We start from the raw sequence: 25,022 nt of genomic DNA, 5'->3' as shown, positions 1-25,022 counted from the left end.
TTTTCAGCCAAGCCCATTTCTTGTCTAAACAAGAATAGCAAGGAAGAACTAGATAAATAGATAAAATGAATGCTAAATCAGATAGCAGGTGTTTTTATAATCTATATTTCTTTAGTTCAATAATGTGAGAGTGTGGCTATGCATATCTTGGTTGACACTAGTCAATCCATCTTCATTATCAGAATTGGTTCCACAATGACACTTATACAAGCTAAGACATTCTATCAACATTACAGGGCAGAAATCTTAATATGGATTACTCAGTTTACCTGGGTATATGTCAATTATATTTAACAGATAATTAATAATGAGTTGTTTTTTTTTTTAATTCTAGTTCATTAAAAATAAATGCTAACAAAAAAAACAAAAAAAAGTATACTTGGATGGATATAATCCATAGTAAAGTTTAGTATAATCACCTCCATTTCATCTATACATTTCAACACACACACACACACAAAAAAAGAAAAAGAATTTCAAATAAAAAATGAATCATTTTATTTTTACGAAATGCATATGAACATGAATTTAAAAGAATAAAATGGTTGATGCTTGAAGAATTACAACTGTCACCATACACAATCATATCACATTTATCTCATGAAGCTAAAAAAACAACTAAGTTTGATCAGGTTTATTTATTCATTTACATTAAAATAGAAAAGGACTCCCCTCATCTTTGCACACAAGGGAAATATTTGATAAATTAGTCCAGGCATAATTGCAAGCATGCACACATACACATTTCACATATATATATATATATACACATTCATATGTAAAGATGATAATTGCCAGTAACACTGACAATTTTTTATAACATTTTATATAAAATGTACATAATATATAAAACATAAAAATCCAGTTATGGAAAATAAAAACAAAGTTTTCATCAATGACCATCTCCTACTTTCTCCATCAAATCATCACATATTTTCGTGAGTTCTTTTATTTGATTTTTCTGAAAGTAGGAAAAATAAAAAATTTTTTAGTAATAAACAATATTGGATAGAAAAGTTGGGGTTACATAGTAGTACTTTTAAGTTCCTTTGTTCTCTCAAGTTTAGAAAATAAGAATCAGACAAAAACTGGTATTGATTTAATCAACTGCATCTAACTTCCTTTACAAATTTATGCCCTTATAACATAATACAAAATTATGGGTTGCATAGAGGCATCTTCAACAGCCTAACTGATGTACATGGTAAGGTGCAATAACTTAACACTTACCTTTAATTCAAGCTCATTTTGTAGTTCAGCAATTTTCATATCTTTGCGTTTACTTGAAGCTTCAAGGCATGAGGTATCAATTGTCAATTTCTTCTTCAAAGCTGCTACTTCCTTTTCAAGGCTGAAAAGTAAAAATACAAAAAAAAAATTTGAATCAGTTTCTTTTAAGCATTTATTCTTTAAGTGTGTAAAGCAAACACAACACAGCACTTTAGGCAAGTATCTTCTACTCTTATTTCCCTGCCAACAAATTAACCAGTTGTTCTGTGCTTTCTAAGTTGAGTGGAGTGAAAACTGTTCTACTTGAAAACAAGGTTTAGAGGATGGAAGGCCATCTGGCTGTAAAACAATGTTTCAACAATATGTATTCGTCTAGACCATGCTAGTTTGGAAAAACATATGTAATAACCAAACATACGTTTTATATTTATCAATCAGGATCAGGTAAAAAAAAAAAAATCTCTTACTTAATCCCCATGTTAAAACAAGGTATGAAGACATTGCCTTGTTCTCTACCACTTAGTCTTCACTAAAATTACTCCCAATGACTTTCAATCTCTCAAGTGTAATGATAAATGCAGCCAGTATACTCAAAGTGATTGGTAAACAGACAACAGAGTAGAGAAGACACGACAATTTCTCTATTGCTGTAATCACAAAATGTAGCAAGTACTCCACAGAGTGGTTGGTGTTGGGAAGGGCACCAAATCATGCCAAAAATGGTGCATATGAGTGTGACTCCTAACCCATGCAGTCACTCCAAATAAAAACTGAATCATACCACAATTTATTCAACCCAATAACATGGAAACCTAAGACTGGCTGTCCCCGAGAGACTATTTGCAATAATTGGTTTTTATTACAGAATGTGCTGAGTTACATGAGTTATCAAATGGAGTACAGAAAACCCAGTTGTCATGCAGAAGGTACTCCTGCTCAATATATAGGATGTAACCTAAAGCAGCAAGCTGGCAGAATCATTACTGCATTGAAGAGAATGCTTAGCAGCATTTCAGTCTTTATGTTCTGAGTTCAAATGCCAAAATTTGAAACCAATATGTAGGAGGTAAGCAAGAACACAATACACTCAGTGCAAATAACAGGTACAGAACAATATGGGATTATAAATGCATCAAATATATGAAACTAGTTGGATGAATAATGTCTAGAGTACTCAGATAGCTCATCAAAATCGTGCACATCACTAGATTATCAGTTGAATTTAATGCACATAAGAAAAGGTGAAGGTAGTTTTTGAAGAAAACTAGAAAATTAACTACGTTAACTAAATGAAAAACTCACACACATACATGAATACACAAGCGCATATATGAGAAAAATTTACAATATAAATTAAATCAAAACTTGTCACTCACCTTATAGGCAAATTAAAATTACACGTAAATAAGTAAAAATGAAAAATATTTATACAATCTAATCATACATATAAACAATATTTTCATCTACACATGGTTGTGCACCAGTAGATAAAAAATTTATCTGCTAGCAGATTTCCTTTCTGCCGTTGGATTATTTCACCTCTTTTTTTTTTTAAACTTTGCTTTTTCTTTATATCCAACAGCAGCTCTTTTCCACTAGCAATTACTGTAGCACACGTATACGTTGTCAGAGCTTCTAAATCCACCTCAAGTTTGACCAAACTACAAAAAGGTCAAGAAATATTATACAGTCATGGTCATGGTAGGGATGTAATAAATTCCAGACCACATTGTACTCTAGGCTGACTAACATTGTCTCTTTTGTCAGTATAAAAACTAAACCCACTGCAGTACAGAGTATTTGTTTTGCAAATTTTCCAAACTTTGATCCATTTCGGGGGCTTTCCTGGAATATATTGTCAGAAGTGTACCCTTCCTTTATACCCCACCATGCCCTCTTGTCGGAATCTTTGATACGGAGTGTCGAAATTTTAATCCCTTTCACACTTAATAAAATGTTAAGCAAACTCCAAGCAATGTAAAATATAGCCCAGACCGTGTTTACCAGCATGAATGTCAGACTTCAAAAAATAGTTAACCATTTAACAGTTTTAGTAAATTTATACAGGAAAAGTAAGCATTATACTGTCCAGCATAAATAAAAGTCAACTTCATTATATTTAAGCATTATTTTTTCTGTAAAAACCTATTTTGACATTAAATGAGTCAACTTTTGGAATTGTCTGAGGAAAACAGGGAGTGAACCTACATCAAAATATAAAAACACATACAACCAGAGACAGTAGTGGCTATCGGATTAATAACTTACTTAGCTTGAGTTTCTTGACTTTCTTTCTTCAGTGTGACAAGTGCCACTTTTCCTTCTTTTATTTTTGCTACCATATCCTTAACATGGTTCTTTAACATTTCTTCATTCTAATAAAAAAAAATTAAAGAAACATTCAGTGACAATTAATTATAATACAGTTAAATTGTTGGGGGAGAGGAAATACAAATGAACCCTTTTAAAAATCACTGACCTTTTTCAAGCTTTCTATTATTGTCTTTGCTTTTTCAAAACGTCGGTGTAAATCTGAGTAAGCTTTTTGAACTGTCTGCAATTCATCTTGGATCTGAAAAGATTGCAATACAATCAAAATTATCAATATAATGTACAGGAATGTGAATAACAAATATCAATGGAATATCAACAGGCTTTGTAGTTTACTTCCAATGAAGATATCTACAGGTTCGAAAGATTAAAACACTGGAGTATAGAAGCTGAAACCTAGCTTTGGTCTATTGTGTCAGGGCATAAATACAATTTACACAGATAATTAATTGAAAACACTGTTCAGTTCTACTTCATGACTATGGCTGTAAAAGACAAATGTAACAAAAATAGCCAATGTCTGAATTTTCAGAAATTATCTACCTGTGCATATAATTCAATACATGTAAGTTAAACTTAGACTTAAGAGGTCTTAAGGTAAACTAAGCAAAGAAAGACAGAGTACTGGAATCTTCAGGGAAATGGCCTTGCTTGAAATGCAGAAAAGGAATAAACTTCATAAGCTGTACCCAATATGTAAGTTATGGACACACAGACTAACAGACAAAGTATGCCTTACATGTATGTATGTGACAGATGCATTGGAGCAATATGTACTATGAAAATACTGGATATAGATTCTCTTAAATACCTGGATAGCTCACTAGAAGTATTTGATAGCTTTTGTTACCTTAGAAATGTAATTAGGTGTGGAAATTTAGTGTGTAATATGATAAATAAGGACAGACTTCCTTAAGCCTATTAAGCAGCAATAACCGCACCCACAAAAAAAAACAAAAAAAAACAATGTGAAATAATGATAGTCATGTCTGGAACAACTAATTATAGATATGCTCAATCAGGGATCAAACAAGTCAATATTGATCCCAACAGTATCCAGACTTGGAAACATGAAAGCAACTTTTGTATAGAAGCACACATGAAGCTATAAACAGCATGTAAATATTTTGTTGAAAATCCCTTTTGGATATGAAGTTTGTAAAATTATTATGGTGTTAACTATATATATATATATATATATATATATATATATATATATATATATAATAATATTATTAGGGACAAAATCCAAAATTACAGGTAAAAAACTCAATTAAAATCAATTTATAAAAAATAAAAATTAAATTGAGCCTTATAGATAAAGTATATATAAAATATATATAGTTTTAGGGAAAATAACCAATTTTCAAGAACTCATCGATGAAAATCCACTATCACATATAGAAAAATTAATAATTAAAAGCACAATAAATGAGTATAATATAAAGTAAAGTAAATATCATAAGATAAATATAATATAATATAATATCACACACACACACACACACACACGCACGCATGCACGCACGCACACACACATATCCATATCCATGCTGACATGTGAGGTTCATTAGAATTGGCTCTCTCTCCAAGCAACCAAGAAATAGAAGTACAAAATAAGATATATTTATAGCAAGGAATCAATGAACAGACACTCACAAGATCAACTTCCTTCTTACTTCCATCAATACCCTTTGTATAGTTATCTGCACATTTCTGTTTTTCAGCTGGAATTGAAAATGAAAATGGATTAATCTGTGAAATAAACAATGACTATATAAGTGTGGAAATGACAACTGCAAGAGGAGAGATAGGGATTGTTGTGATGCTGGAGCTCTGCCAGGGAATGCCAAATGATTGGGAACTAAGTGTAGTGGTACTGATCTTCAAGGGGAAGGGGGATGTGATGAGTTGCAGGGTGTATAGGGGAGAGAAGTTATTGGAGCATGCAATGAAGATAGTGGAAAGGGAGAATTCAGAAGTGGGAGGATGAGATGTAATTTGGTTTTATGCTAGGTAGGGGGACAATAGATGCAGTGTTAATTGTAAGGAGATTGCAAGAGGAATACAGAGATAAGGAGAAGGAGTTGTACATCTGCTTCGTTGATCTGGAGAAGGCATTTGATAGGGTTCCAAGGAAGGTGATTGAGTGGGCATTCAGGAAGAGAGGTGTACTGGAGGTAATAGTGAAGGCAGTGATGACTTTGTATGAAGGGGTAAAGATGAGAGTTAGAATTGGATCAGAGTTGTTGGAGGAGTTTGCAGTGAAAGTTGGTGTGCATCCGGGATCTGTGTTGTAACTGTTGTTGTTTGCAATAGTGGCTGATGTGGTGAAGGAGAGTGCAAAAGAGGGATTGATAATGGAGATACTGTATGCAGATGAACTTATTCTGATGAGTGAAATGATGGAGGGATTGAGGGAGAAGTTTTGGAAATGGAAGGACGCGTTTGAAGGTAAACCTCAGGAAGATAAAGGTGATGGTGAACGGGGTGGAAGAAGTGTTAATAAGGTGGATCCATGTGGTGTATGTGGGAGAAGGGTAATGACAAATGCAGTGTTGTGTATGAGATGTGAGAAATGGATTCAAGGTAGATGTACAAAAATGAAGGTGACCCAAGACTGGTGAGAGAGTTTGTTTGTGGAAGATGTGAGAATGGAGCTGGAGGGCTGGCGGAATCAGTGGAAATGGTGAAAAGGTTTTGTTATTTGGGAGATTGGGTGGATGTGAAGCAGCTATGACAGCAAGAGCAAGACTTGGCTGGGTGAAGTTCAGGGAATGTGGAGCATTGTTATATGGGAAAAGGTTCTCATTAAAGATGAAAGGAAGGGTCTATAAGAGTTGTGTGAGAGCTGCAATGCTGTATGAGAGTGAGACATGGTGTCTGAGGGAAAGAGAGATGGTATTTTGAGAAGAACTGAAAGAGCAATGGTGAGAGAAATGTGTGGGGTGAAGCTGTTTGATAAGAGAACTGAGGATTTGATGGGAATGCTGGGGTTGGAGGAATCGGTGGAATGGTTGGCAAGGGCGAATGGAGTGAGGTGGTATGGGCATGTGTTGAGGAGGATGATTGCATTTGAGGTAAGTGGAGCGCAAATGTGAGGTAGACCGAGGAAAAAGTGGAGGGGACAGGTGGAGGAGGAGATTGGCAGGGTTGGTTTGAAAAAGGAAAACACCCAAAACCGGGCAAGCTTGTAAGATGGTGTGAGGGCAGTTGCTATGGCATGAGGCAGATCCAGCCACCCTCGTTAACAGGGACAAAACCCGGATTTAAAACACTAGATGATGATGATGACCTAACCTAGTCAGAAATACTGGAAATGAAAGTATTATGAGCAAAAAGAAGGATAACCTCACTGGTAGGGACATAACATAAAAGTCAGTTACATATGAGTGGGTGCTGAAAAGGCTTTGGGAAAAACAAAATACAGGAGGACCAGGTAATTATGATTTTATTCAACATATTCCCCTCTCAGATTCACATACTTATTGCAGTAGTCCTTTTTTTCCTAAGCCCTGTAACAGACCTAATTTCAAGGCAGACACTACGTTTTCAGTCTTTCTGGGATAATGTTGGAATTTGTGTTAAACACCATAAACTAATGAGTGTTACACTGTAAAGTTACCATGCTTCCTTGTGGTACCTATTCACATTTAAACAGATGGAGCAATTGAGAATTAAATCTCAGAGAAATGGTAGTAATGAAAAACACAACCGTTTAACTACATCTACAATAATGTGCTGTGAGAAAACAGATTGTCAAAAGAAAGCAGCCAAGAATATGTTAAACAAGAAAACTGCAGCAAAGCTGTGTGATAGTGGTGTCAGACGTGACATGCAGACCATCATATAACTTGTCTGATACTGCATTTTTATTCTTTTCTGTTTTACAAATTCACTGTGCACATGCGCATTGCATGTTTATACTTCTCTTTCCAGTTCCTACTTGAAACTTTACAAATACACAACCATCTCATGAACCTGTATTCATGAGGAGTGCTTCATGCTCTGATGGATGCGAAGAAAATTGAAGTCAAAATAGTGATTAAGCCAGAGCTGAAATGAAGCAATACTGACATACAATTGTAAACCTAACTAAGCCAATCCACTCTCTCTTTAGATGACAATATCAAATGATATTTTCGCCAATAAATATGATTAGCAATGACAACTGTTTTCAAAATAAGGTTTTAGACTTTTGAACACTTACACAATGAATGTATTGTTAACAAATTTTCAAACAGGTATATTTATTAAAAAAAGATATTAAGAAGAAAGTTCATGCATTATAAATTATCTTTAAGGATTCTTTTTCTTTAAATTCTTGTGTATTATTAAAAAGAGATATATATATATATATATATATATATATTTAGTGATTAGAAATTACAAATCATAGACACATGCACACAATAGTAAATGGGATACATACCAGCTAGATGGTCTATCAAGATGGTATATTCATCCAAGACTTTCCTTGAGAAAAATAAAAAAGCAAATGTATCAGGAATTTAAAACTAATTCCATAACATAAAAACCACAAAACTAATTTGCATAAACAGTTCAAAATATTAACAGAGCAGTCAATTCCAATGAATCAGTGACAAGTACAAGCAGTTCAATGAATCAGAGACAAGTACAAGGCTGCATCCTCCAATTGTGGGTACAATCCATCTGGTTTGGGCTACAAACAAGTGGTCAACAGTGCAGCTCCATTATTTAATAGGCACTATGCCTCATGATACACACCCAGAGACTGGCACCTTGGATGGTAAAAATTCTCTTTTATTGACATCAATTATTGGATTGTAAGAATGTTAGGACCAATATGATCAATTAAATTTTGAAGTTTGTCCCAATATTTCAGTCAATATAAGGTGGTGAGTTGGCAGAATTGTTAGCATGATGGGCAAAATTTGTCTGTCTTTATGTTCCAAGTTCAAATACTGCTGAAGTCAACCTTGCCTTTCATGGTTGATAAAATAAGTCAATGCAATCAATTTAGCTCCACTCCAGAAATTGCTGGCCTTGTACCAGAATTTGAAATCAATATTTCAGTCAATTTATTTTTCTTAATCTGTTTAGGGAAGGCTTTTTTTTATATAAACAAAATAGACTTTTGTACAGTTTGTTAACCAAATTTCAATAACAAATCAGTAAGCAAACTAAGGTTACAGTTGAAGGCTCTAAAGGATCACATTACAGGATCAAACCCAGAAGCAATGCAACTATCTGCACAGCTGTGCATGCATCAACATGGAGGAGGAAAGTAAGAAACCTCAACTGTCTTGTTATGGATGCTTTTTCTCTCCTGTAATGAACACACTAAAATCCACCAATTCTTGCTTTTTATATGCAAGATGGCAGGGCTTGCTTTGAACACTTTTCCCAGTGAATGAACCTGCTGGTAAAAAGCACTCTTTCAAGAATTATGTGGGTTAGCTGAATACCAAGAGAGAGATTGTAAAGAGCAAGTGAACAGCATTAGCAATAGGCATCACATCAAATAACAAAGAGTAAGTTTTACACTGCTTCTCTATGGTTACTATGGTAATTAACTTCTAAAGTAAGATAGACTCTTTATTAGATGGGAATTTTATTTCTAAAAGTGTAAGACAACATTCACAGGAACCTAGCCATCACACATACATTGGTCAAGTACAATTACTATGCAATTTGTTGGAGATCAATAGTCAGTTCTGGGAACTAGGTTCATAAGATGTCAAACATTCTCATACAGAGTTATAAGTAACCATTATATCTACATCAAGAAAGGCACAAAATATTGATATAATTGTTACAAATCATATTTAAACATATAAACATAAGACATCAATTGTATTGTATTAGCAGAATGCAGTGAGTCTTAAGTGTTGCATGTCAGACTTTGAGAAACTGACACTAAATTAAATATTTCTTTACGACAGAGTGATTATTCCTGGAATTACCTTTGATCATAGGTCTGCTCAATCAAGCATGCAATGGAGCTTAATTACTCTTAATAGTGGGTAGATTATTAAGCAATTTTACTTACTTCATTTCAGTAAGTTTTTCTTGACCAGCTTTCTTCTCAGTTTGCAGTTGCAACAGGTCTTTTTTAATTTGTTCCATTTCAACATCCTTTTCATTCAAAGCCTTCTGGTGTTCCTCAGTTATTTCAGACATTTTATGAGTAAGTTCCTTGCTAGCAGACATCAAACGGTTTTGATATTCCAACTCAATATTCTGTTTCATTTTCAGCCAATCTTCCTCTGTGTATTTTAATACCTATTGGATTATCAAAAGTACAAACTATTTCAGATGGCCACAGACAATTTGAAAACAACTACATGTAGGAGGATATTCTTTGAGTGACATGAATCGGGTAGAAAATTTTTGGTTGAATCTGCAACTTGTAAAGTCTTTTTTTTTTATAAAAATTAAAAAAATTATCACCTCTCTTCACCTGATATAAAGATGTCTCCTTCACTAATGTAGTCTTGTGAGCTATATGACAACCTCACTAGTGATGCCACACACAAAAAAGCATCCAGTGCACACTAAATGGTTGGGGTTAGGAAGGGTATCAAGCTATTGAAACCATGCCAAAGAATTGGAGCATAGCAGTTTTGTGACCAATCTGATTGTCAAATTGTCTAACCCATTCCAACATGGAATATTGACAAAGGATTTACAACTAAAGGGATAAGCCGAACGAGTTTTGATCAGGCTTTTCATAAAGAGTTACCTTTATTACAACTACTATTACATTATAATTTTATGCTTAAACTTGGTAATAATAATAGCATGTGTATATCAGTAAGATGTCTCCTTTTAATGGCATAAATATAAATGTAGGTAAATTTAAAAAGTGGCTAATTATAATGGAGTGAAATTCCTTGAAGGCAATCCTCATCATTTAGCATTTGCCTTCCATGTTGGATGGTTTGACAAGAGCCAGTCAGACAGGAGCCTGCACCAAACTTCTGTATCTGTTTCAGGGTTTTTACAGCTGGATGCTCTTCCTAACACCAACCAACATATTTGTAGTCCAATGACTAAAACCATTAAAAAGCTGTAGGGTTACAGCTTGCAATCAAGTAGTTTCAGGTTCCATCAAACTGCATGGTACCTGAGGCAAATGTCTTACTACTACCTTGAACTATCTAATGCCTTGTGAACGAAATTTAGTGTATGGAAACTATGGAAGCCCAACAGAACATTTGAGAAGCAGTGTGCTTGTTTACATCTGTCCTAAACGTCTGGCAGCTTGGTAGTTTCATATGAAGATCAGTTGAAAAACTAAGGGTCAGAAATTGAAAGGGCATCTAGCTTTGAATATTTTCTTAAATCTTGTCCAACACATACCAGCATGGAAAAAGTGAATATAAATGATTATATATCATCACTGAAGTTCACTTTCCCATGACTGCTTGGGTTTAACAGAATTTCTTCAGGCAGATTTTCAATGGTCGGATGCCCTCCGTGTTACCAACTTTAACCTGTTTCCAAGCAATGTAATATTTTCCCATGGCCAGACATGTTTTCCACAGAACACAAGAAATAAACAATATCACTTGTATGATGGTGATGCTTGTTTACAATCATTTCCTAATTTCAAGACAAAGGCACACACAAACACAATGGGCTTCTTTCAGTTTTCATCAACCAAATCCACTTACTATGTTTGGGGTTATAGAAGACACTACCCAAATGCACCAATGCCTGCACCTATAACATATATATATATATATAAATGAAATAAGCAGTGTCAAACTATGCTGTCTATAACACCTTCATTCTATCTATATATATATATAAACATTCCACAGGGCTTAAATTCTAATTCAAGCTAACTGTAATCACCACTAACCTACCAATTCTCATGAAAACAACAGAGAGGAAGTTGAAAGATAAAGATTGAAAAGATATCAAAACAAAAAGTTAATGCATAAAAACCAACAAAATCTCACCTGAACAATTTCACTGTTCTTTTTCTGTGGCAAAGGTGTACCAAAAAATACTGCATCTGGCTAAAAGGATAAGATAGCTAGTATAATACATAATTCAAATATGATGACAAAAAACACAAAATGTTGCAAAATTCTGCAAGGAAATCATTAAAATGAATTAGAAAACAAAGAATAAAAAATATATATATATATCTAGTAGCACAAAAATTTGTTTGGAATGATAAGTGCTTAAAATTCTGAAGAGTTACTTAAGTGGTAATTTTTCATTTACATTACACTAGACTTCAATTGGTTGAACATGTAATCATTACCTAGTGTCTTTTTTCCAAATATTCATCTCTGGCTGGAAACCAGTTAGAAAAGTTTATCTCAAAACTAAAAGATTATTAACATCCTTATCCACAGAGCCACTTGATGATGAGTTGGAACCAATTGAAATGCTGCAGTGCAAATTATCATCTAAATCAGTGTTTCTCAACTGAAGTCCATATAAGATTTTGTTGTTAAAATTCATATGCACTAAATAGGCTATACTTCTACAATATACAAGAATATTTTCATTTTTAAAAAATAAAATTCCTAATATTTATTTATAAAAATACGATACTTTTTTAAACATAAAATGTTTATTAGGGTCCAGTCGAGTAAAATAACCAAAGCGGTCCATAGGCAAAAAATGGTTGAGAACCACCAATCTAAATATTTTGTTAAAAAGCAAAAAGAAAAAAATTAAAACAGAAAATAAAAAAATAAGTACAAAAATAGTAAAAAAAGAAAAAAAAGCTTCAAATCTTACATTGTTATTTGCAGGTGATAATGAGAAAATGTCATCAAGATTGTTGTTTGTGCTGTTGTTTACTTTTCTCATGGCAGTGACTTTTTGGTACATGGATTTACGTGTTGGCGAATCCATCATTATAAGATCAGGTGATTTTGGTGGACTGGAATTATAAGAAAGACAATATAAAAATATAATTCTGATCATAAACACCGAACCAAAGCGATACTCTTTGCTATGTTAGACAGTAGTAGGATAACCTATTTGCTAGGACTGAATAAATGACAAATTATTGGTGATGCTGACGCTATAATTAGTGAGGCATTTAGGTTATAAAACATTTATTGATGCAGGCGTGGAGGTGCAATGGCCCAGTGGTTAGGGCAGCGGACTCGCGGTCATAGGATTGCGGTTTCGATTCCCAGACCGGGCGTTGTGAGTGTTTATTGAGCGAAAACACTTAAAAGCTCCACGAGGCTCCGGCAGGGGATGGTGGCGAACCCTGCTGTACTCTTTCACCACAACTTTCTCTCCCTCTTACTTCCTGTTTCTGTTGTGCCTGTAATTCAAAGGGCCAGCCTTGTCACACTGTCACGCTGAATATTCCCAAGAACTGCGTTAAGGGTACACGTGTCTGTGGAGTGCTCAGCCACTTGCACGTTAATTTCACGAGCAGGCTGTTCCGTTGATCGGATCAACTGGAACCCTCGACGTCGTGCTAACACACATTGATGCAGGCATCGGTTTGGAAGACTGCTGTGAGACCATGTTGGATTCAGATTCAGCCCCTATGCCTGGAACCGTCTACTAAAGCACTGGGTTGCCTAATGCTTTGGTAGACAATGTGAGGAAGCCCATCCATCACATGTGTGTGTCTGTGAGTATATCTGAGTGAGTGTGTGTGACCACCTGTCTTTTTGTAACTAAGTGATACTACTTGACAGTGGTGTTTGTCTATGTCCATGTGGCTTACTGGTCCAGCAAAAAATGCTTCAAGATGATACCAGCATAACTAGAGTCTGATGACTGAAAAAGAGCTATCTAATGTGATAGAAAGAGAGAGATATCAGATGCTCTATAATGCAGTCACCAGGAAATACACCAGACATAAATTTAGTATTCTGCTGAAAGCCTAGTTTTTATATCATATATGCAGGTCTAATATGAAGTTTCCTAAACACCAGGTCTTAAAAATGATTTTCTTTTGGGAAAGATCAATCCCATTTACAATTTTTCATTACTTCAACTGGCATTGAGGCTGAGCGGATAAATTATGTCATATCAACTTAGGGCACATGGACTGTTAACTACTGCGGGTACTTCCCTGTACACAATAAGCAGCAAGACTTCTGGAAAAATTACCTGAAATCAATCAGCAAGTCATGGAATGAATGTCTTGGTTTGTTCATTGCTATAGAAATTAAAAGTTAAGAACCAACCCAATGCTGCAGTTTTGTGAAAATTAACAATTAAATGACAGAATCTTTGATTTACTTATTAGAGTGCTTCTTGATTTAACTCTTTAGCATTTAAACCGGCCATATCTGGCCCAAATATTCTACCAGTTTAATGTTCAAACCAGCCAGGTCTGACCTCTCATGCCCACCCTACAATGTCGATCATAAAATATACAAAAACATCACTGAAATCTTGAAGCTGTGAGATAATGTGTGATTGATTAAAAACAATTGAATAAATATTATATGATAGAATAATCTCAATGCTAAAGAATTAGTATTACATTTTTGAATTTCTTTTCATAAGACACTCCACCAATGAGAGAGAGAGAGAGAAAGAGAGAGAGAGAGAGAAAGAGAGAGAGAGAGAGAGAGAGAGAGAGAGAGAGACATTTCAAGTAAAGCTTACCTCTTAATTTTCTCTAATGCAGGTTGCTTACTCACATTTTTAGTTTTGTCTAAAACAAAAGAATTTACATCAGTTTAACAGTTTCAAAGAGTAGTGTGGAATTATTAAAAAACAATACAATGTTGTTATCCCTCTTGAGATTAGTTCTGATCAAATGGATCTATGATGCAGAGCATTGCAGCTATGATCATCCTATCTTTTCAGCAGCAGTTAGAGCATCCTCTGATGTGTCCTTTTTGTATTTTTTTTTAATGATGGCAAGGTGTGAATGAGGGAGATTTGGTGATTATCTCTAGCAAACTGAGCAAATGCATTGAGTCTTCTTTGTTGACTTGGTCAATAAAATGAAATTATAAGAAACCAATGAGTAAACTTTCTAATAATGAAATTAGCCATTACAACTCTATGATGAAAAAACATTTTGAGCAAAAAGTCAGTGCTAAGTTACTAGTAAAAGAAAACCTTATAACTTAATGTGGAAAGGAGATAATCATTAGCTGAGTAAGAAAAGCCAGTCATAGCTAAGTTGCTAAGGTTTGTATCCCATCACTGCTGCTGCATTGCACATATACCTGGCTCTGTCTGACCAGAGTAGTAGATAGATATGAATAAGTGCAACTCACACACCATGTCCTTGCTTTAATCAATTCTATAACCACTACCACCACATCAAAGCAATGATGAACAACATTTCTAATTTTGCCAAAATTATTGTTGTGCCTTAAAGGACATCATACTTGCCTATTCTTACCAGTTTAGTGGTAAGAAAAATTATATAAAAAGACCATGTAGAGGCATCTTTATTGGTTTGTAAGGTAACAAAGTTTAGTGTCTGTATTTGATATCTTGCAATAAAGTATAACTTACTTATGTCAAAATCAATTGTGTTATTTAATCCAAGTAGTGGATCAAACTTTACATAGAGACTTTCACGACATAACCGAGAAGCATTCATCTGGAAATAAAAACAAATCACACATTTCATTATAAAAGCATCATATTTTGATAAGCTATAAAAGTAAATAGTTGTATTTATTTGGTGAAAACTCAAAATGAATAGTTATTTCAAGCACTTAAGTGCACAACGTCTTGACATATTTTGTTGGGGGACCAAATAACTAGAGTTTTTTAAGCTTGAGCATGTCTTAAGGAACAGCTGTTGCTTCAGTGTGGAATGCAATAAAACTGAAACACCAACATAATAGTCCCATCTACTCTGGATTGTATATTTTTTACCATTTAGCTTCAAGTACTCACTGCTGTTGACAATCCAATACACTATAATCACCAACTGTATCTTGTTGATAATTCCAGAGTTCAAAACATCTTAATGAAGACAATTTTTTTTTTCATCTTTTGTTTCAACCATAACGCTGCAGCCATGCTGGAGCACCACCTTGAAGAATTTTAAGTACTTATTTTTCTCATTAAGCCTGGTGCTTATTCTGTCAGCCTTTTTTACTGAACTGCTAGGTTATAGGGACATAAATACACCAACACTAGTTGCCAAGCAGTGATGAGGATAAAACATAAATACACACACATAAAGATATGATAGGCTTCTTTCAGTTTCCATCAACCAAATCCACTCACAAGGATTTGGTTGGACCAAGGCTACAGCAGACACTTGCCCAAGGTGCCACAGTGGACTGAACCAGGAACTATATAGTTGGGAAGCAAGCTTCTTTGATCGAAATTGATTTCCAATTTTGGAATACTAATTTTTAATTTTGCTTTAATTTAATAAATTTTTCACCTTTGAGTTAACAAAACACCTAGAACTTGAAAACATCACAAGTATCACAAAGTAGTTTTAGTTTGAAGGCAACAGTTTGATTTTCTCTGCATTAAAAAGTCACATTAAAAGGACATGTGGTTACAATGCTGCAAGAAAGGATCACAAGGCAGTTCCTTGGAGATAAGATAACTGGCAGGAGACCTAGGGGTAGACCAAGAGCGTGATGGTTGGATAATATAGTTAAGCCTCAGTTGGTCATGCTTGGGAAACGAACAGGAAAGTGTTATGATGGTTGCTACTGATAGGACCTTATAGAGGTGCCTGAGGACTACCCTTGTGAATCCTCCCAAAAACATTGGGTGGTGAAAACAGATGGAAAGACTTAAATGCATATACAGATAAGAGTTTCCGCATAGTTTCCATCAACCAATTCCATACTACAACTTGGAGACACTTGCCTTAAATATTGTGAACTCTAAACCATGTGGCTATTAAGAAACTTAACCTATTAATCATGTATGTGTTTATAAGTTGACTGTCACACTTCCATTTATTTTATATCTTCTTTCCTATACTGGTAGGAGATGGATAGTTCATTACAATCTGAGTTAGATCGTATCTGGAGTTATGGTCCTCCTAGATGTCTTGGTTCTTAGTTTTATTTTTAGCATGGCTTCTATGGATGGATTATGTCCCACTTCCCACTAAGCATTTTACAAAATGTACTGGCAGCATTTTGAACATAGCACCATTGCCATAGAGGTTGCTTCACCCTGACAACACTAAAGAGTGCTGATTTACCTGTATTAATTTTGTCTTTTCTTTCATTCAATTGCATAGAGAGAATGAGAGAAAGCAAGAGTGAATGAGAGAGAGAGCGTTTAGAGGGTAATAAAAATAATAAACTGCTCATGGCGCAATGGTTAGAGCATTGGGTTTACAATCATGAGGTAGTGAATTTGATTCCTAGACCAGGCTCTATGTTGTGTTCCTGAGAACGACACTTTATTTTATGTTGCTCCAATTCACTCAGCTGTAGAGGCCTTTGTCTTTCTCTTGGATAACATAGGTGGCATGGAGAGGGGAGGTTGGTATGTATGGGCAACTGCTGGTCCCCCATAAACAACCTTGTTTGGACTTGTGCCTAGGTGCAATCTCCTGGTCATTCCTGACTGACGGTGGGGTCTTTACCTATTACCCTCTAGAAATAATAGGGAACCATTGATAACAGCTCTGTATTTGGTTTGTATGGCTCTCATCACAAGTTTTCTTTACTACATGACTATAAAGCAGTGATTCTCAACTAGGGTCCACAAAATATTTTTGCTAAAATTTATGTGCAATAAATTGGTTATACTTCAATACACAAAATATTTTAATTTTCTTAATACAATTTCTAATAATAATTATAAAAATAGGATTTTTTCTGAACAGAGTGTTTTATTCCTAGTTAAGTATTTCTGTAGCAGTCTAGAAAAAGACATGAGTGGTAGCCAACCCTGACATGAACCAAAACTGAAGTTCAGCCAAGCTAATTCTCTTCCTTATCAATTGATAAAATAAACACCATTTATGAACTGAGGTTAAACCAACTCATCCCATTGACTAAAATTAGTAATCTCATTATTGCTAGTATAATTGTGTTGTTTCCTGGTAATAACCACTACTAACATCATTAAAAGAAATGCAAAATAAAAGTTTTTCTTTCCCCTCAAGAATATGAAGTTACTGAAAATAAAAAGTCAACTATTTGATTAATTAACCAATTCCAGTGTATTTTCCTTTGACTCTTGATATGGAGAGAAAGTTTAAAGTGGTGCCCTAACAACACACTGGGACACACTACACTATTTTTAGATACCAAGTTAACATGTTTTGAAGAAATTATCTATTAGAGAGATAGAAATATACTTACAACAGTTTTATCACAATTTAACAGCTCCCAGTCATCATCATCACAGATAAATCCTACAAAATAAATGAAACACATTATTCATCTTCACTCATTTTTCATGCAAACTTAAGTTAGATGAATATATTACTGACACTAGGTTAATGATGACCTTGATACTTTTCAAGTAAGGGATCTCTTATTCCACACATTTGTTTGTCTTTCTTTTTAGTCTGTTTAAATGTGTACACACACACACACCTGGAAAAAACTACAAACTACAAACCACCAAATATAACAATGAAAGCCATCTCACAGATGTAAACAAGAAAAAAGAACCCCATTCTCTTTCTTTCCTCCTTTTCTATACACACACATACAGATAATAAAACAAAGCATCTTCTTCCAGATTTGTATAAAAGGCAAAAAGATGCTCTGTAAAGCTGATATCTGAGAAATCTCCAAGAATGAGACAAAATTATCCAAAATTCTGACTGCCTCTTTTTACTTTATACATATATATATATAAAATCAAAACTTCAAAACTAAAATAACCTGATTTTGAATAACAGTTAAGATGAACTAAAATAAGTTAATTTAAACTATTGCTTGAGGGATTTGTGTGTTCATCATTCCACATTTATTATTTTATGTCCTTTTTTCCATATTATATAGATACAAAACTCATTTGATTACTAAGACACAAGACTTATAAAATACTGTTGGTTACACTGGATTATGGTGGTCACTGAGTGAATCTCATATAGCATAACAAGCTTTTTAAGGGAAGTAAAAAAAGAAGAAAAAAAAGACTAATAAAACAAAGAGGATAAATACCTTTCTCAGCTGGTCTAAAAGAGATTTTAGGTGATATTTGCTGACATTCAATAGTCAAACCAGAGATAATAGGCTTATAGCTATCAAAAGACTGCAAGAAATGTAGTGGCAGATTATTTCAAACATCAGATGTGGCGTTAGAATTCTGTTGTTCAATCTTCATTGTTTTGAGATCTGCAATGTTCCCGGCAACATCTGAAGTATCTCTTCTGCCCTTCACACCCGGTGAGTTAGGGATCTGCTTCTTACATTGGAAAGGATGTCTCATGAAGGACTTCTTTCTCTTGTTGAGCTGGTGAGTTTGGGATCTACTCAACAAGAGGTCCCTCACAAGACTGATCCTTCCCATTGTAAGAAGCAGATCTCTAACTCACCAGCCCAACAAGAGAAAGAGGTTCTTCATGAGACTGATCCTTTCCAATGTAAGAAACAGATGTCCAACTCACCAGCCTTACAAGAGAAAGACATCCTTCACAAGAATGATCCGTTCCAATATAAGAAGCAGATCACTAACTCACCAGCACAACAACAGAAAGGTCATTGACAAGACTGATCCTTTCCATTGTAAGAAACAGATCCTAACTCACCGGTTCAACAAGGGAAAGAGATTCTTCAGGAGACTGATCCTTTCCAATGTAAGAAGTAGATCCCTAAATCACCAGCTCAATAAAAGAAAAAGATCCTTCACAAGACTTATCCTTTCCAATGTAAGAAGCAGATCCCTAACTCTGCCAGCTCAACAAGAGAAAAAGATCCTTTCCAATATAAGAAGCAGATTATTAACTCACCAGTTGTTTTTTCTCTGAATTGAACATTTGGTTCCTGCTCATCATAGTTTGCAGTATCAGCACTATCACTGGGTTCTGCGTCTTTTAGAATTGTAGAAATATCATCCTTACATATACAGGTGTCATCTATAGCTGTAACAAGATCAGTAATTTCATTTAACTCTTTTCTGTTGGGTTTTTCATTAATATTCTGTCTGGATTGAGAATCTGCATGCTTCCCGTTACCTACTTGCTGTTGTTTGTTTGGTGAAGTAGGAGTGATGTTTATTTGAATATCATTTTCAACAGCTACTGCTGCAACTGGAGAATTTGCCATTTGAGTTCTGCCCTCAAATGAGATATCAATATTACTTTGACTCCCTTCAATTGATATGGGAGAATTTGGTAGATGAGTGTTAGTACTGAAGGTTTCAACATCTTTAAAGACAGAAGAATTTGAAATTGTTTCAAATTTTTGCAGATCATCATCACTTGCTGCAATAGAATTAGGAATTTCACAGTTAATCTTGGAATGGTCAATAGCATCTTTAACTTCAGAAGATTCCATGACCTCTTCTTCAATATCTTCAGGTCTTCCAACATCTCCAACTGGTTTCTTGATTTCTACATTTGAGCAGGTAGCAACAGACTCATTTACCTGGTTGCTAATTTCAGAAGGATCAACAGAACCAGAATCAGGAGTTCCATCTTTTGATTTGTCGTGATCATGAGAATTATTAAATTTCTCAGGAACTGAAATTTCAGCAATCTTTTCTTCAACTTTCAAAATATCAGTGTCTTGCTGTTTATTAACTGGAGGTTGAAAATTATAACTTTCCATGGTCAAAGGATCAGAACTATTGTTTGGCGTTTCCACAGACTGGATGACATTAACTGATGAATGTAGAACTGGTTTCTCATCAACTGGACTTCCAATATCTGCAACTGGTTTGTTGATTTCTACATTTTCAGCAACTGAAGCATTATCTATTGCTTTCGATAGGTGAGCATTTTCACAAATGTCTTCTTTAGTTGATTGAGGTTTAGGACTTCCATGGCTACAGTCAACATTCTGAGACTCAAGCAGATTTGAATTATTCTCTTCTGTCTTCTCTGCATCAACATTTGCAGCATCAATTTTAGAACTACATTCAATATATTCTACAATATCAGACGATTTCTCTTCAAGAGTTTTTTCTTTTGAAGTTAGACAATTAGCAATTTCAGTTTCAAAAAAATCAACAGTCTCTTTAGCTTCTGAAATCTTTTCTTCAGTCTGCACTGTTTTCAAAGTAGTTTTACTATCTGACATATATTTGTCAGTCTTTGCTGATTCAGTAGCAACAGACTCATTTACCTGATTGCTAATTTCAGAAGGATCAACAGAACCAGAATCAGGGGTTCTATCTTTTGATTTGTCTTGATCATTAAAATTATCAAATTTCTCAGGAATTGTAACTTCAGCAATCTTTTCTTCAACTTTGCCAATATCCAAAATATCAGTGTCTTGCTGTTTATTAACTGGAGGTTGAAGATTATAACTTTCCATGGTAAAAGGATCAGAACTATCGTTTGGCGTTTCCACAGATTGGATGACATTAACTGATGAATGTAGAACTGGTTTCTCATCAACTGGACTTCCAATATCTGCAACTGGTTTGTTGATTTCTACATTTTCAGCAACTGAAGCATTATCTATTGCTTTCGATAGGTGAGCATTTTCACAAATGTCTTCTTTAGTTGATTGAGGTTTAGGACTTCCATGGCTACAGTCAACATTCTGAGACTCAAGCAGATTTGAATTATTCTCTTCTGTCTTCTCTGCATCAACATTTGCAGCATCAATTTTAGAACTACATTCAATATATTCTACAATATCAGACGATTTCTCTTCAAGAGTTTTTTCTTTTGAAGTTAGACAATTAGCAATTTCAGTTTCAAAAGAATCAACAGTCTCTTTAGCTTCTGAAATCTTTTCGTCAGTCTTTGCTGATCCAGTAGCAACAGACTCATTTACCTGGTTGCTAATTTTAGAAGGATCAACAGAACCAGAATTAGGGGTTCCATCTTTTGATTTGTCTTGATCATTAAAATTATCAAATTTCTCAGGAATTGAAATTTCAGCAATCTTTTCTTCAACTTTCAAAATATCAGTGTCTTGCTGTTTATTAACTGGAGGTTGAAAATTATAACTTTCCATGGTCAAAGGATCAGAACAATTGTTTGGCGTTTCCACAGACTGGATGACATTAACTGATGAATGTAGAACTGGTTTCTCATCAACTAGACTTCCAATATCTGCAACTGGTTTGTTGATTTCTACATTTTCAGCAACTGAAGCATTATCTATTGCTTTCGATAGGTGAGCATTTTCACAAATGTCTTCTTTAGTTGATTGAGGTTTAGGACTTCCATGGCTACAGTCAACATTCTGAGACTCAAGCAGATTTGAATTATTCTCTTCTGTCTTCTCTGCATCAACATTTGCAGCATCAATTTTAGAACTACATTCAATATATTCTACAATATCAGACGATTTCTCTTCGGGAGTTTTTTCTTTTGAAGTTAGACAGTTAGCAATTTCAGTTTCAAAAGAATCAACAGTCTCTTTAGCTTCTGAAATCTTTTCTTCAGTCTGTACTGTTATCAAAGTAGTTTTACTATCTGACATATATTTGTCAGTCTTTGTTGATCCAGTAGCAACAGACTCATTTACCTGATTGCTAATTTCAGAAGGATCAACAGAACCAAAATCAGGGGTTCTATCTTTTGATTTGTCTTGATCATTAAAATTATCAAATTTCTCAGGAATTGAAACTTCAGCAATCTTTTCTTCAACTTTGCCAATATCCAAAATATCAGTGTCTTGCTGTTTATTAACTGGAGGTTGAAGATTATAACTTTCCATGGTAAAAGGATCAGAACTATCGTTTGGCGTTTCCACAGATTGGATGACATTAACTGATGAATGTAGAACTGGTTTCTCATCAACTGGACTTCCAATATCTGCAACTGGTTTGTTGATTACATTTTCAGCAACTGAAGCATTATCTATTGCTTTCGATAGGTGAGCATTTTCACAAGTGTCTTCTTTAGTTGATTGAGGTTTAGGACTTCCATGGCTACAGTCAACATTCTGAGACTCAAGCAGATTTGAATTATTCTCTTCTGTCTTCTCTGCATCAACATTTGCAGCATCAATTTTAGAACTACATTCAATATATTCTACAATATCAGACGATTTCTCTTCAAAAGTTTTTTCTTTTGAAGTTAGACAATTAGCAATTTCAGTTTCAAAAGAATCAACAGTCTCTTTAGCTTCTGAAATCTTTTCGTCAGTCTTTGCTGATCCAGTAGCAACAGACTCATTTACCTGGTTGCTAATTTTAGAAGGATCAACAGAACCAGAATTAGGGGTTCCATCTTTTGATTTGTCTTGATCATTAAAATTATCAAATTTCTCAGGAATTGAAATTTCAGCAATCTTTTCTTCAACTTTCAAAATATCAGTGTCTTGCTGTTTATTAACTGGAGGTTGAAGATTATAACTTTCCATGGTCAAAGGATCAGAACAATTGTTTGGCGTTTCCACAGACTGGATGACATTAACTGATGAATGTAGAACTGGTTTCTCATCAACTAGACTTCCAATATCTGCAACTGGTTTGTTGATTTCTACATTTTCAGCAACTGAAGCATTATCTATTGCTTTCGATAGGTGAGCATTTTCACAAATGTCTTCTTTAGTTGATTGAGGTTTAGGACTTCCATGGCTACAGTCAACATTCTGAGACTCAAGCAGATTTGAATTATTCTCTTCTGTCTTCTCTGCATCAACATTTGCAGCATCAATTTTAGAACTACATTCAATATATTCTACAATATCAGACGATTTCTCTTCGGGAGTTTTTTCTTTTGAAGTTAGACAGTTAGCAATTTCAGTTTCAATAGAATCAACAGTCTCTTTAGCTTCTGAAATCTTTTCTTCAGTCTGTACTGTTATCAAAGTAGTTTTACTATCTGACATATATTTGTCAGTCTTTGTTGATCCAGTAGCAACAGACTCATTTACCTGATTGCTAATTTCAGAAGGATCAACAGAACCAGAATCAGGGGTTCTATCTTTTGATTTGTCTTGATCATTAAAATTATCAAATTTCTCTGGAATTGAAATTTCAGCAATCTTTTCTTCAACTTTGCAAACATCCAAAATACTAATGTTTTGTTTTTCATTAACTGGAGGTTGAAGATTATAACTTTCCATGGTCAAAGAATCAGAACTATCGTTTGGCGTTTCCACAGACTGGATGACATTAACTGATGAATGTAGAACTGGTTTCTCATCAACTGGTATGCTGTCAGAATTTTCATCTTTAATCTTCAAGTAATCCCCATTTTCAACATCAGTGGAATTAGTTAGCTCTGCATCTTTAGGTAAGTTAGTGAAATCTTCAGCATGAAGTTCAGCCACTGTTTCTGATTCTATACAAACGACTTGAGAAGATGGATTTTTATTTTCATGAGATTCTGAAAGATTGCCAATATTTTGATTATGGATTGCCTTGTTGAATAAATCAGAATTAATTTCAGGTTCTATATACTCCAATCTCTCGTGGATATTTTTATCGGAAATCTTATCTTGTAAAGATGTTTCCTGTGTCTTATCTGTCCCAATAATAGCACTTTCTGAATCTCTTTCACCAGAGCTATTGTTCTTCATAAGAGTTTCAGTAACATTCAGTGAAGTTCTTGGCGATGACTCTAGAGATTTAAAAGCATCATTATCACTTGTATTATCAATGTTTAGATTTTCATTTTTGAAATACTCTGCAGCATCAGTGAAAAATTCATCATCATCTGTAATGACCAATGTCTTGCGGGGTACATTGTCAAGTTCAATTTCTTCAGTGTCGCTCAGGTAATTTTTTTCAGTGAGTTTATCCACACCAGCAAAAGGTTCAGAGAAAGGAAGTTTTACTTTTTTAGGCTGTGCTTGGGTATCCCTAATACTTTGCTGCATTCCATCAGGTGTGAGCAGTGCTAATGCAGACATCTGCTTGCAGAGATCAAAAATAGTCTTCCCTGGTGTTTCTTTAATTATATTTGACATTTCTTTAGTGCTTTCAGGAAAGTGCCTATTAGGGTTTATATTTTCATCATTAACAGCTTTTGTAGGCCGTGGAGTTTTCGGATGTGGTGTAGTGTTAGAGTGCCGACTTTCATTTTGTTCTTTTTCTGGCTTAGATACACCAACGGATGGGATTTTAAAGTTGTCATTCCTGAAAATAAATGATAATCAGTTTAATAAATGAAAAGAAAGCATGTATAAGGAAAGATTGAAAAAAAAAGTGCAATATAAAATTAGTCTACAGTACAGTTCTGACCATTCCAAGAAAATGTACTGCTTTGGAAGGCAAAGTTTTGTTTGAAGATGAGCCAGGATGAATGGTAAAACAAAAAAAGAATCACAAACTACAAATCTAGCTTCCCAAATCTGTGCTTATTAGAATACCATTGGATCAGTACAAATGTACAATTAAAGAAATGCTTTTTTTTCAAAAAGATAGTTTCAAACACCAGCCAAATCAGTTTTCTTTCAATCTCCAGAAATTGTAAGTACCAGCATTACATT

At 34.5% G+C, this 25,022-nt stretch overlaps 1 protein-coding gene across 2 annotated transcripts in view; it reads right to left on the bottom strand.

Annotated features, from left to right (window-relative positions):
* Positions 1 to 481: 481 nt before the first annotated feature.
* LOC106870623 (uncharacterized) overlaps positions 482 to 25,022 on the bottom strand; it is a 30,789-nt gene continuing 6,248 nt past the window's right edge. For both annotated transcript variants that reach the window (XM_089347155.1, XM_089347154.1), the window contains exons 3-15: positions 19,412 to 24,669; positions 17,811 to 17,863; positions 15,025 to 15,112; positions 14,158 to 14,206; positions 12,310 to 12,454; positions 11,514 to 11,573; positions 9,596 to 9,828; positions 7,994 to 8,037; positions 5,221 to 5,288; positions 3,710 to 3,802; positions 3,499 to 3,605; positions 1,231 to 1,351; positions 482 to 961 (exon numbers count right to left, since the gene is read on the bottom strand). In XM_089347155.1, the coding sequence (XP_089203281.1) occupies positions 893 to 961; positions 1,231 to 1,351; positions 3,499 to 3,605; positions 3,710 to 3,802; positions 5,221 to 5,288; positions 7,994 to 8,037; positions 9,596 to 9,828; positions 11,514 to 11,573; positions 12,310 to 12,454; positions 14,158 to 14,206; positions 15,025 to 15,112; positions 17,811 to 17,863; positions 19,412 to 24,669 (6,388 nt within the window). In that variant the 3' untranslated portion in view covers positions 482 to 892. The remainder of the gene's footprint in view (positions 962 to 1,230; positions 1,352 to 3,498; positions 3,606 to 3,709; positions 3,803 to 5,220; positions 5,289 to 7,993; positions 8,038 to 9,595; positions 9,829 to 11,513; positions 11,574 to 12,309; positions 12,455 to 14,157; positions 14,207 to 15,024; positions 15,113 to 17,810; positions 17,864 to 19,411; positions 24,670 to 25,022) is intronic.

Source organism: Octopus bimaculoides, chromosome 2 (genome assembly GCF_046866305.1).
Source record: "Octopus bimaculoides isolate indiv1 chromosome 2, ASM4686630v1, whole genome shotgun sequence".
NCBI lineage: Eukaryota > Metazoa > Mollusca > Cephalopoda > Octopoda > Octopodidae > Octopus > Octopus bimaculoides.
This window is presented reverse-complemented; position numbering and strand designations above follow the sequence as displayed.